This window comes from Perca fluviatilis, chromosome 15 (assembly GCF_010015445.1).
Source record: "Perca fluviatilis chromosome 15, GENO_Pfluv_1.0, whole genome shotgun sequence".
NCBI classification, from domain to species: domain Eukaryota; kingdom Metazoa; phylum Chordata; class Actinopteri; order Perciformes; family Percidae; genus Perca; species Perca fluviatilis.
Window position 1 is genome coordinate 38,120,637 of NC_053126.1, and position 13,401 is coordinate 38,134,037.

The 13,401-nt window shown below is 44.2% G+C and overlaps 1 protein-coding gene across 7 annotated transcripts in view; it reads right to left on the bottom strand.

Moving 5' to 3' along the window:
• arhgap27l (Rho GTPase activating protein 27, like) overlaps positions 1 to 13,401 on the bottom strand; it is a 45,094-nt gene that overhangs the window by 13,711 nt on the left and 17,982 nt on the right. For 5 of the 7 annotated variants that reach the window (XM_039826162.1, XM_039826157.1, XM_039826160.1 and 2 more), the window contains exons 4-6: positions 6,463 to 7,190; positions 3,237 to 3,434; positions 1,187 to 1,354 (exon numbers count right to left, since the gene is read on the bottom strand). In XM_039826162.1, the coding sequence (XP_039682096.1) occupies positions 1,187 to 1,354; positions 3,237 to 3,434; positions 6,463 to 7,190 (1,094 nt within the window). The remainder of the gene's footprint in view (positions 1 to 1,186; positions 1,355 to 3,236; positions 3,435 to 6,462; positions 7,191 to 13,401) is intronic. The other 2 variants (XM_039826161.1, XM_039826163.1) reach the window with 2 other exon arrangements.

The following is a 13,401-nucleotide window of genomic DNA, read 5'->3' on the forward strand; positions in this document are numbered from 1 at the left end:
TTATAGCCAGGAGGTTAGTTGATTTGAAGTTATTAATTTTCAAAAGATCTTCTGTGAGCTGAGAGGGTTGTAATGTGTTATTGGTGATTCCGATTTTATCTTTGATTTTAAGTCTAAGTTGTTGATATTGAAGGAACTGTTCTCTCCCAACCCCATATTTCTCTGTGAGTGTGTTAAATGACATGAAATGGTTGTTCTCAAATAGGTGGTGAAGGTGTGTGATTCCTTTTTGTGCCCATATGGAGAAGTAAAAAGGTTTGTTCTGTAACATGAACACTGGGTTGTGCCAGAGTGGGGTGAACTTGTTTAACTGTAGTGATGATTTTGTGATTTGGGTCGTTTTCCACCAGGCTGTCAGAGTTGAATAGATGGTAATGCGTTGGCAGAAGTTGGATTTCTTGATTGATTGTGAGAGGAAGGGGAGATCTGCAATTGGGATGTTTGTACATTGGTTTTGTTCCAGTTCCAGCCATGGGTAATTGTGCTTATGTATATTGATCCATTTACCCTGTACTGTAATTGATTTGCCAGGAAGTAGTGAAAGAAGTTTGGTGCCTCAAGCCCACCATGTGATTTTTTATTTTGCAGTGTTGAGAGTGATATTCTCATTTTTTTTGTTTTTCCAATAAAATTGTGTTGTTAAGGAATTGAGATTTTTTAACCATTTGTCTGTAGGAGTGATGGGGATCATCGAAAAAAGGTAATTAATCTGGGGTAGGGTTTTCATTTTGACTGCAGATATTCTTCCAATGAGTGTGAGTGGGTGTTTAGACAAGCTTTTATATTTGTTTTTGATTTTCCTGAGAAGGGGAGTATAGTTGAGGGCGTAAAGTTCTGATAGCTTGGGGGAAATCTGAATCCCTAGGTACTTGATGTTGCCTGTGTGAAGGTGGAGGGAAGTGTCCTGAGCTCCAAAATCCCATGCGTCATCTGAGAGGGGTAGTAAGATTGATTTGTTCCAGTTGATAGTGTAATGCGAGACATGGGAGAATCTGTTGATGTTATTGAACGTTTCTTTAAGTGATACCTGTGGGTTCTGTAAATAAAGTCAAAGATCATCTGCATATAAACTCATTTTGTGTTGTACGTTGGCTACCTGAATTCCTTTGATTATGCTGTTTTGTCGTATTGCTGCTGCAATAAAAAAGACTACTTGGTCCTAAACATGGCGACTGGTGACTCGTACCTGCGAGGAGGCGGGGGAGAGCAGAGGGGAGGGGGATGGGGAGCACCCTCTGGACCGGTCCATGTCTGCAGACGGCGGGGGGGTGGCCCCACGGGGGTCGGACCACGTGGTCTGTTTACTCACAGTATGGAAATAAAACACCTTCCCACTGTCCTGGTCTGTGTGCACCTGACAGACAGACAGACAGGAAGGAAGGCAGACAGACAGGCAGGTAGGCAGACAGACAGACAGACAGACAGACAGACAGAGACAGACAGACAGACAGACAGAGAGACAGGCAGGTAGGAAGACAGACAGACAGACAGACAGACAGACAGACAGACAGACAGGAAGGAAGGAAGGAAGGAAGGAAGGAAGGAAGGCAGACAGACAGACAGACAGACAGACAGACAGACAGACAGACAGACAGGCAGATACAATAAATAAATATTGTTGTTGCATCTCTTTTCGGTGTTGTAATTTGTAGACGTCCCTAAGCACTCGTCTTACTGCCAGTAGCAGCAGAGAGCAGAAGCCAACAGGCAAGTGCTATTTACATAAACTTCTGGTGTACTTACAAACTTTCCAATCCATCGTTTTATGATTGCATAACCTATTTGTACTAGTGTAGACGTTTGGTACCATTTCGGGCATTATTACTGGGGTAATGTACAAGATACACTCTTGGATCCATTAGCGCCTGCACTAAGCTATTCAGCTGATAACGCTAACTCTCCCATTGTTTGACCCAGGTGAAAAAAGCTTCTGGGGGGTTTGGCTCGAGGTCGTGGTGCAAAGGACCCTAGGGTGAAATTACTCCCAACCAGCACTTCATTTAAGACAATAATATATATGCAAAGGCCCACTTTTTCAAACTCCTCCATCCAATCTGGACGAAACATTGGAATGGAAACTTTTCTTAAACGTTGTTTATCTGTTGAAATGCCTCTGAGCCAGGCAGCAGAGCATCAGCTGTTCCTCAGAAACATGTGAGCTGTAAACTGAAGGGATCAGATTCCAGCCATGAAACTTTAATGAGCTCAGCTGAGAGAGACTGAAACATGAAGCGAGGGCACAGAGGGACGCTTTGGGAAAACATGTTGAAGTTGACCATTTATTATGCAAAGTGGCAATGACTTCAGTTTAGATCACACACATGCTATACATGCTATACGTGCAGTTTAAAATCCTATAGCTTACTTACTAACAGCTAGCTTAGCAGAGGGTTGCCCAGGCAGTTGGTACTCCTGCTGGGTTTTTATATATAGATTTAGGGCCCTATTTTAATGATCTGAGCACACGACGTGAAGCGCTTGATGCAGGTGTGTTTAGTGTGTGTCCAAATCTACTTTAGCTAGTTTGACGGCGGAAAAAAGGGTCCGTGTGTCGGGCGCATGGTCCAAAAGGGTTGTACTTAGTGTCTTCATTTTGGGCGTAACCAATCAGAGATCATCTCCCATTCCCTTTAAAAGCCAGGCGCGTTTGGACCTTGGAGCATTGCGATCATGATGGAGGATTTGCACCGTAATATTTTTATTTGTAATCTTCTGCATGTGTGTGTGCTGCTGTGCGTCCCTGTGTGTGTTACAAGCATAGTGTGTGCGTGTGCTGTGCACGAGCCTAGGAGCATTTTACCAATGATCTGTTAAAATAAAAATGAAATGCTGCGTTATTGACTTTAGACCAGGTTTTTGTTGGTCTGGGTGCGATCACTTCCCGCTGCCTCAAGATAGCAATACTCCCAGAATGCACCTGAACACACCTCCCTGTAAGACCAGCACACCCAGAATGCACCGGAACACAGCTCCCTGTAAGACCAGCACGCCCAGAATGCACCTGAACACACCTCCCTGGGTCGGTCTTAAACTAGCAAAGAGACTTGGGTGGGGCTTTGTGCTGCGCCAGGTGCGAGACAGGGACCTAAGTTTTAGCAGTAGTAGCTTTATAGTAATGTCAGCATTGGAGCAATGACAACAGCTGGTTGCTAATAATACATACCGTTATTCAAACTAAACTAATGCTACTAAAGTGTGTGACGGGAGTAGAAACCCTACCAAATATTTCAGCTTACCTGCCAGCCATCCTGTGGGTGGAGCGGGGAGGCGGGGCTTATCATCCCAGAGGAGGAGCCTGGTGGTGAGGGGGCGGGGCCTGGTGGCGGCGATGGCGGGAGGGCGGGGCCAGAGACGGAGATCTGAGGGAGGGACGCTTTCTTCAGAGAGGAGACGTTAGCGTAGACGGGCGAGAGCGGGGCCGCCTCAGGACCAATCTGAGAACCAATCACATTATAGCACAACATAAACAAAACTACAGACAGAAACACAACGCAGAACGCAGCGCTAGCTCGCCCTAAAGACACACAACCCACCACAGCCACACATGTTATGTAATGTGTTGGTCTATCTGTAACTGTCCCAAACAGGTCTCTCTTGAGAATGATTAGCTGTATGAATAAAGGTTAAATTAAATACATAATATCTACGCTACAGACATCATGGCTCCCCAAAGAGGAGCACCTCTGCCAGCTGACACAAAGACCAAGTCGAGACAGAGCTGCACTTCCTGACACAAACTGCAGCCAGTCCCAACTACATATTTCTCCAAATTCAAACACAAACATCCCAAATTTGACCCAATGAACAAAATGCTAATCCTGTTGAGAGAGCACACAGAGAGCTGCAGTCTAGCAGCAGAGTATGTCTTTACCTGCCACACACATGCACACACACATGCATGCACACGCATGCACACACGCACGCATGCACGGACACACGCACGCACTCAGGCTTTAACGCGTTAAGAGTTTTCTGTTTCGTGAGGTTTTCCTCGTTAACTCTGACAGTCTTTCTCTGGGTGGAGGGACAGGAAGAACCACTCCTATGTTTTATAAACAGACACACACACACACACACACACACACACACACACACACACACACACACACACACACACACACACACACACACACACACACACACACACACACACACACACACACACACACACACACACACACACACACACACACACGTCAGTAGCAGCCTGTTTCTTTTCTTTCTGTTGAACAATAATAGTTGACTTATTAAATTCATCTGCATTCATCAGTCGGAGTCATTTTGTGTGAACTCTCTAAGTGACTAGTTCTCCTGTTGTCCTGTTTATCTGTCAGCTCGCTCCCTATTCTGTCTGTTCTAATCTCTGTAGCTCTACCTTCTGCTCCGGTTGGCTTCCTCTCTGCTGTCTTTGAATTTTAAAAAGCATTTTAACATCCAGGCCTACAGATGAAAACACATCCTGGCATTTGTAACCCGTGTATAATCATATCTGTTATTAGTTTGCACCGTGCCCTTCTTCAGTTAGCTGAGGTGACCTGTAACAGAGTAGTTTCCAGTTTAAAGGATCAGGTGAATGTGTAACAGCCTGTCAGCTGACTGCAGATCAGCTCTTTAAACATAACAACAGCCTGAAACACAACTAAAAAGTCTTCCATCGGTTTGTTTCAAGTCAACTAAAAGTTTACCTCTAGTTCAGGAGGAGTGGACTTACCCATAATGCCTCTCTCTGTTTGTGTCCGTAAAGTCTCCTCAACATCCAACTCAAAGTGTGGAACCGGTCTGTAACTGAAGCTGGCAGACTGCAGCCTGTAGTCCTGCCCCCTGTCCCTGGGCAGCCTGTAGTCCTGCCCCCTGTCCCTGGGCAGCCTGTAGTCCTGCCCCCCGTCCCAGGGCAGCCTGTAGTCCCGCCCCCTGTCCCAGGGCAGCCTGTAGTCCCGCCCCCTGTACCTGGGCAGCCTGTAGTCCCGCCCCCTGCCTCTGGGCAGCCTGTAGTCCCACCCCCTGTGACGGTGTTGAGTGTAATCACTGGCCAAATTGGCTATTCAGTTTCCCATGTTTCCAATGTTCCCACCAAAGTACGTACATACATACCCACAAATTGGCGGGTTGGTGGTTGTCAATGTAAAGCCAGCCCTGAACACAATGTCCTAAACTCCTCTTTTTGGCATGCTTCTGGCATGAATGACAATGTGTGGCGCTTTTCACATATTAATTCTCAGCTCAACAACACAACACACCAGACAGTCTGAGGAGCAGACTCCAACACCCACAATGCACCACAGCAAGTCAAACTATATAACTCCACCAACTGAGTGTTAACACGGGACTCACAGCACAGATCTCCACATCACATCTCAATATTCTTGGGGGATTATGTACAATAATTACTCAATAATAATGTCTGTGTGTCTGTGTGTGTGTGTGTGTCTGTCTGTGTGTGTGTGTGTGTGTGTCTGTGTGTCTGTGTGTGTGTGTGTGTGTGTGTGTGTGTGTGTGTGTGTGTGTGTGTGTGTGTCTGTGTGTGTCTGTGTGTCTGTGTCTGTGTGTGTGTCTGTGTGTGTCTGTGTGTGTCTGTGTGTCTGTGTCTGTGTGTGTGTCTGTGTGCATGTGTGTGTGTGTGTGTGTGTGTTGATTAAAACTTGTAATCTTTTTGTAAACATTTGACAGCGTGTACCTCCTGCAGGCGTCGCTGCAGCGCCACTCTCTCCCAGTTTCCTGTCCGACCCTGAACACATCCTGCCGGCTGTGACATCACTGCATCCTGCTGACCTCATCACATCCTGCTGTGACATCACACTGACCCTGACCTCCCTCCCTTTGGTTTTTAAAGAAGAGAAACTAAGAATGAACACCAAAAGTAAAGGAGATAATTATAAGAAATTAATTTTTTTTAAATTAAACAAAAATAATAGATGTATAATACATGAAAGGATTTATCTAAACAATAAATTAAAAATTAAATTACAACCATTTAAGATTAAAATGAATTAAAAAATCTAAATAAAAAACAAAAAATAAATTAAATTAAATAAAAATGAAAATTAGTAGTTCTTTTCTAAACCATAATAAATAAAAAAATTAGTAATAGAACATGTATATAAATATAAAAGCTAATGAATGAAAACCACCTAATAGGTGTGATTAAAGTCTGGTGCGGCGCTGCAGATCAGAGGTCAAAGGTCAGCAGAGGAAACAGAAATTTTTTTTCTGCTCTGACTTCCTGTGTGGACGCTGCAGGAAATGACACGCTGCTCTGAAACCTGACTGTTTTATATTCTATATGATGTTTAGTACACGCACGCACGCACGAACGCACGAACGCACGCACGCACGCACGCACGCACGCACGCACGCATGCACAGTAACAAATGCCAAAGGCCAATGAGTGTGTGTGTGTGTGTGTGTGTGTGTGTGTGTGTGTGTGTGTGTGTGTGTGTGTGTCTCTCTCTCTGTGTGTGTTACCTGTGTTGGGGGTGGGGCTGGGGGTTGAGGCGGCGCTGCAGGACTCTCCCGTCCTCCAATCAGAGTGTCCAGGTCCAGGTTCAGGTCCTGGATTGACTCGTAGATGTGGTTTGATTCTTCCTCCTTCAGCGAGTCTCCTTTTCTCTCCTCCTCTTCCTCTTCCTCCTCCTCCTCCGTCTCTATCGGCGACTCCTGCGTGTCCTGGCAAGCCGTGGATGGTGAGGGTGCGGCGGTAACCACGGGGACAGACGGCGTCGCCACGGCGATGAGAGGGGCGTGGGGCCGCGGCGCCACGACGACGGGGTCCGCCGGGTTGAAACCGGGAACTCTGGGTCTGTCCGAGTCTTTGTGTTCGTCCAAGAACACGGGGAGCTTCTTGTTGACGGCGCTGTCGGCCATGTTTGTAGTCACGCTGCCCGTCGTTGGTTTGCCCGTTGCTGGTTTGCCCGTTGCTGGTTTGCCCGTTGCTGGTTTGCCCGTTGGTTTATCTGCAGGACCAGCGGGAAGGCTGCTGGGAAGGCTGCTGGGAAGGCTGCTGGGAAGGCTGCTGGGAAGGCTGCTGGGAAGTCGCGGCGCCGTCAAGGGGGAGGCGTCGTGGACGTCCGGCGGGAATCCAAACGTGGACATGCGGTTCTCGGTCTTCCGGTATCTGTCGGGTCTGAGCCGGATCAGAACCTCGTCCGCTGGTTTGGTTCTGGGTTCCTCCAGCACCGCTTTATTACCGGAAACTTAACGTAAAAGAAACAGTGAAACACACTTTTAGTAAACTCTATCTGAATAAAAAGAAAGCTGAAGCTATGTTGCTAAATAAAAGTAGAGAAAGCTGTTGTTGAGTCAGCGCTGAGCCATGGTTATTCTAGCTGCAGTCTTTTCGTTTTTTTGCAGGTTTATCCATATGGGATGGGAGGAAAACGTGCTCTGATTTATTGGCATTTCTTTAAACCAATCACAATCGTCTTGGGCGGGGCTAAGCTCCAGACGGAGCCCCGGTGCCTCTGCTAAATAGTCTCAGGAAGGAACTTGTTTTGGTGGAACATGTGTACGTTCAAAAGTAGTTTTAGTCGTGCCACAGAAAACTCAGATTGGACAGATAGTCTAGCTAGCTGTCTGGATTTACCCTGCAGAGATCTGAGGAGCAGATAACCATAGTCCTCACAAATCCACCGGAGGTTAGAACGCCAACACAAAGACAGAGGAAGGGGACGGACATCTGGCGGCACCAGAGGAATATAAGTGGAACGTTGAGGATATAGATTCACTCTAAGAATTAAATCTTTAAAATAACAGAAAAAGTTATGGTAGTTCATTACCTGGACTTTGTCTCTCAATTAAAAAAGGAAAATTATCACTGTACTACAGTTAAAATAACAGAATGTTATATATATATATATATATATATATATATATATATAGCCCCTCTAACCCCCCATTGCAGTTGAAAATATTAACTACTACCACCAATATTTCTCAAGACATTGTAAACTCCCCCTACTGCCAGTCATTGGCAATAACACGTCCTCTGCTCCCTATTCATTTTAACAGTGAGGTCTTTGCTCCCTGGGAAGCGTACCAGCAGATCCGTGTCCAGGTATCTGCGCCCCCTGGCCCGAGCTTCTGCTGTGCCTAGCAGTGGGTCCGTGCCATCACCAACAAGTATTTTATCTTGAATGATTTATTCACTGACAAATGCCTTGATTTCTTATTCCTGACTGAGACTTGACACAGAAACACAGAATTCGGAAGTCTAATTGAACTTTGTCCACCAGACTGTTGATTTATCAGTGCTCCAAGGATCTCGGGCCGGGGTGGAGGGCTTGCGGTGGTGTTTAAAAACCGCTTTCAAAGTCGGACAGTAAACCATTGGTTTTTTTTCCACATTTGAACTACAGGTGACCAAAGTTGGAATTTCAAATCCATTTTATTGTATTTTAATTTACTGGGCCCCTGGTTCAAAGAGTTCTTTTATGTCTGAATTCAGTGAACTTTTGTCCTCTATTATTAGGTTGGATAAAGTGGTTATGGTTGGTGACTTTAACATTCACGTCGATGACATGTCTTGCACCTTTGCTGCGGATTTTCGTAATGTCACTGAGTCTTTTAATTGTATCCAACATATGTCTGGTCCCACACACGTTGGGGGGTCATACTTTGGAACTTGTTTTTACACTTGGTCTTAATCTTGACTCTATCTGCACTGAGGAGCTGCATGTCACTGACCATGACTGCATTTTATTCAGCCTGTCTTTTAATTTAGATTTATGGCCCAGTAAACGTATAAGCTGTTCTTGCATCTTAAAGTGATGGTTCGGAGTAATTCACCCTAGGGTCCTTTGCACCATGACCTCGAGCCAAACACCCCCCGAGAAGCTTTTTTCACCTGGGTCTAACATTGGGAGAGTTAGCTAGAGTAGCGTTATCAGCTGAATAGCTTAGCGCAGGGGCTAACGGACCCACGTTTGTATCTTGTAAGTTACCCCACTAATAATGCCCGAAATGATACCAAACGTCTACAAGTAGTACAAATAGGTTATGCTCTCATAAAACGATGGATTGGAAAGTTTGTAAGTACACCAGAAGTTTATGAACACTTGCCTGCTCTCCTCAGCTCTCTGTTGCTGCTGCTGCTACCTGCAGTTAGACGAGTGCTTAGGGCCGTCTACAAATTACTACACTGAAAAGAGTTACAAGAAAAATATTTATTAATTCAATGATTAAATAAGGTTATGTCTCCAAACTTACCTCAATTATTACTTGTCTCCTGCTAGTTATACTACATCACTTACTTTAAAAAAAAAGTTAAATTAATAAATATTTTTGTTGCATGTCTTTTCGGTGTTGTAATTTGTAGACGCCCTAAGCACTCGTCTCACAGCAGCAACAACAACAGCAGAGAGCAGAAGCCAGCAGGCAAGTGTTATTTACATAAACTTTTGGTGTACTTACAAACTTTCCAATCCATCGTTTTATGAGAGCATAACTTATTTGTACTACTTGTAGACGTTTGGTATCATTTCGGGCATTATTAGTGGGGTAACTTACGAGATACAAACGTGTGTCCGTTAGCCCCTGCGCTAAGCTATTCAGCTGATAACGCTACTCTACGCTAACTCTCCCAATGTTAGACCCAGGTGAAAAAAGCTTCTGGGGGGGTGTTTGGCTCGAGGTCATGGTGCAAAGGACCCTAGGGTGAATTACTCCTAACCATCACTTTAACTTGCCTTCTCAGCTGAAAGGTTTTCTGCAGCTTTTGACCAAAGTGTAGTGTTGTCTTCTAATACAGACATTAATTGTCTGGTCCACTCCTTCAACACATATTGCTCATCAGTTTTGGATAAAGTGGCTCCAAATAAAATGTGACTTGTTCCAGCTGTCAACTCATCCCCATGGTTAAAGGACTCCACTTGCTCTTTCACGTTTATGTCGGAGGGCTGAACGAAGTGCCAATCTTTTCAAATAAAGACTGCAGTGACTTTCTATTGTTCTTTGAAAATAAGATCAGAGATGTCAAGAATAGCATCATCTCTTGTGCTACTGCATGTTCTTTTCAGTTCACTCGGCCATCAATTTTGAATTGTTTTGCTCCTATTTCATTGCAAGAACTCACTGACTTGGTGAGCAGTATGAAATTTTCCTTGAGCCCGGTAGATGTTATACCAACTTCCCTATTTATAAATGTCCTTGGGTCTGTAAGTACTTGTGTACTCTCTATAATCCACTGCTCTCCGCAAACTGGTTGTGTCCCATTGTATTTTAAACATGTAGTTGTTCAGCCACTATTAAAGAAAACAAATCTGGATCCATCAATTCCCGCAAACTATAGGCCAATCTCCAAAATGCCTTTTATTTCCAAAATTTTATAAAAAGTTTTTGCCAAACAGTTCTCTGCTGTTTTGGCCAGACACAACATACTAGACACATTTCAAATCGGGCTTCCGCCAGAAACACTCTACAGAAACCGCTCTTCTTAGAGTGTCCAATGATTTAATGATGTCTTCTGATATGGGTAAATGTTCTGTTTTGGTGATGCTGGACCTTAGCGCAGCTTTTGATACAGTGGATCACGCCATCTTGCTTGAAAGACTTAAGCACTGGGTTGGTATCTCATGGCGCGCCCTGGATTGGTTCTCCTCCTATCATTCAGATAGAAGTTTTTCTGTGTCACTGCGTCCCTATTTCTCTGAAACTGCTGCCATTTCTTGTGGGGTGCCGCAGGGCTCTGTGTTAGGTCCTATTTTATTTACATTGTATATGCATCCCCTAGGCCACATAATTAGGCAATTTGGAAATATATGTTATCATTTCTATGCTGATGACATCCAGCTGTATGTTTCTTTTAATCCGGAGGAAACTAACAAAGTGTCAGTACTGCTCAAATGTTTGTCTTCCATTAAGGAGTGGTTGGCAAACAATTTCTTGCAGCTTAATGAAGATAAGACCGAAGTCCTTATTCTTGCTCCGGATACTACAGCCTCCAAGGTTGTTCAGCTTTTGGGGTCTTTTTCTTCAGCAGTACAGGCCAAACTCCGAAATCTTGGTGTCATATTTGATCAGAATATATTTCTTGACCAACATATCAAATCACTAACCTGCACACGTTTCTTTCAACTGAGAAACATTGCTAAGGCTTAAAAAAAAAATTGTTTGGTTCTGGTTGGTTGTCAGTTGAGGTCATGGGTTGATAGGGAATTTATTAGGGCCCGAGCACGAAAGTGCAAGGCCCCAACGGTGCCTTGCACTGAAAGTGCGAAGGAACCTATTGTTTTTCGTCAGATTATTTTTCCGAGTCCATCGTCGCATTTTTGAGGGGGTTAGCATGCACGAAAACTCACAACAATTTGCAAACATGTCACAACTGGTGAAAATTGCAAAGATTCAAAATAATTACTCATATGCACCACTAGGTGGCACTATTGCAGAAAAACCCGCGTTTGGCCCTATAACTCCCAAGCCGTACATCGCACATTCAAAAACCATATATCTTCACATTCCCTGGATCCAGCTGAATCTCCTGATATAGGCCACGCCCATTTCCGCCTAGACTTTTATGCGTGAAAAATGGCGATTTATTGAAAACCTACTTTGCCGAACTCCTCCTAGACCGTGCAACCAATCTGCATGAAACTTGGCAGGTAGCATCTCTAGATGGACCTGACAAAAGTTATCCAAAGAATTTTTATAGGATAAAAATTGCCCATATTACGTACAAACAAATGTGTGTAGCTAAGTATGAAAACACCAACTTTGCCATATCTCAACCAAAATAATTGCTATTAACGCAAAACTTAAGATTCTTGTTTGCCATGACCCTCTGGAGGTGCCCCACACATTTTACGAACATTGGCCACTAGGGGGCACTACAAGTACATAAAGTTTATACCTCATGAACTACTCATCCGATTTTTACAAAATTTGATGGGTACCATCTAGGGCCACTCATGAGGCCACCCCTATAGTAAGGTACGGACTGGTCAAAGTGGGCGTGGCCTATGTGACCCTAATTGATTTTAGCCCTTGGGCACATGACGGCCTCTTTATACACGAAAACTCACAAAAATTGGTGCACACATAAACACCTGGGAGCTTTGTGAGACTGTACAGTGATTTGGGCCATACCTCTAAGCGGGCTCCATAGCGCCCCCTAAGGTGTGGAAGGCCTTAACATGGACATAGTTGCTCCGATCATCACCAGATTTAATACACATATTGCTCTAATCATTGCGGACATATTTCCCATTTACCTTCATTAGCTCCGCCCAACCGGAAGGCGGCCATTTTTAATTATGCATTTTTCAGGTGTTTTACATTCTTTCGAACTCGTCCTAGGCCGTGATTTCAATCTTCTCGAATCTTTGCAGGTAGTATCTGTTGACCCTCATGACGAAAAGTTATCCAGAGAATTTTGATAGTTGAAAAAATGCACAAGTTATAGGAACTTCCTGTCTAAACAGGAAGTTGCCTTATCGTGGCAACAATTATTCGCATTGCCCCGAAACTTGACAAGGTTGTTCCTCATGGCCGGTTTAGAATCTGTGCCAAAGTTAGCGGCAATCGGCCATTAGATGGTGCGGTTTTAATTTTTTTTTTTATTAATCAGCAAAATATTGATATATGGGAAGCCTACTTTGTCTAACTACTCCTGGGACGTGAGTCCGATCGGCACGAAAACTTGCAGATAGACTTGGAGGACCCTGGTGACAAAAATGTATCAAATGAATATTGATAGCTAACACAATGTGCAAGTTACAGAGGACCAACTTCCTGTTGGTGGGTGTCGAAACAGGAACGGTTGTATCTTGCACACGGCTGTTCCGATAGACACAAAACTTAAGACAGTTGTTCCTCATATGCCAATGAGGCTGTGTGCCAAATATGGTGTCAATCGGCCTTTAGATGGCGCTGTTTTCATTTTGTTAATTAATTAACAAATTCGCTTTATGCGAAACCTCCTTTTTTTAACTCCTCGTAGAGCGGGAGTACCATCTGCACAAATATTTACGCGAGACTCTGTGGACCCTCCTGACAAAAAGTTATCAAAAGAATTTTGATAGCTGACACAATGTGCAAGTTACAGAGGACCAACTTCCTGAAGGGGGCTGTCAAAACAGGAAGTTGCGTATCTTACCAAGTCTTATTCAGATTGCCACCCACCATGACACAGTTGTTCCGCATAGGGGCTTGAGCATCCATGCCAAATTTAGAGTGAATCGGCCATTAGATGGCGCTGTTAGAATTTTTTTTATAAATTTTTCACATTGCGATATATGGGAAACCTACTTTGTCTAACTCCTCCTGGGCCGTGAGTCCAATGTGCACGAAAACTTGGATATAGACTCGATGGACCCTCGTGACTAAAAGCTATTAAAAGAATTTTGATAGCTAACACAATGCGCAAGTTATGGAGGAACAACTTCCTGTAGGTGGGTGTCGAAACATGAACGG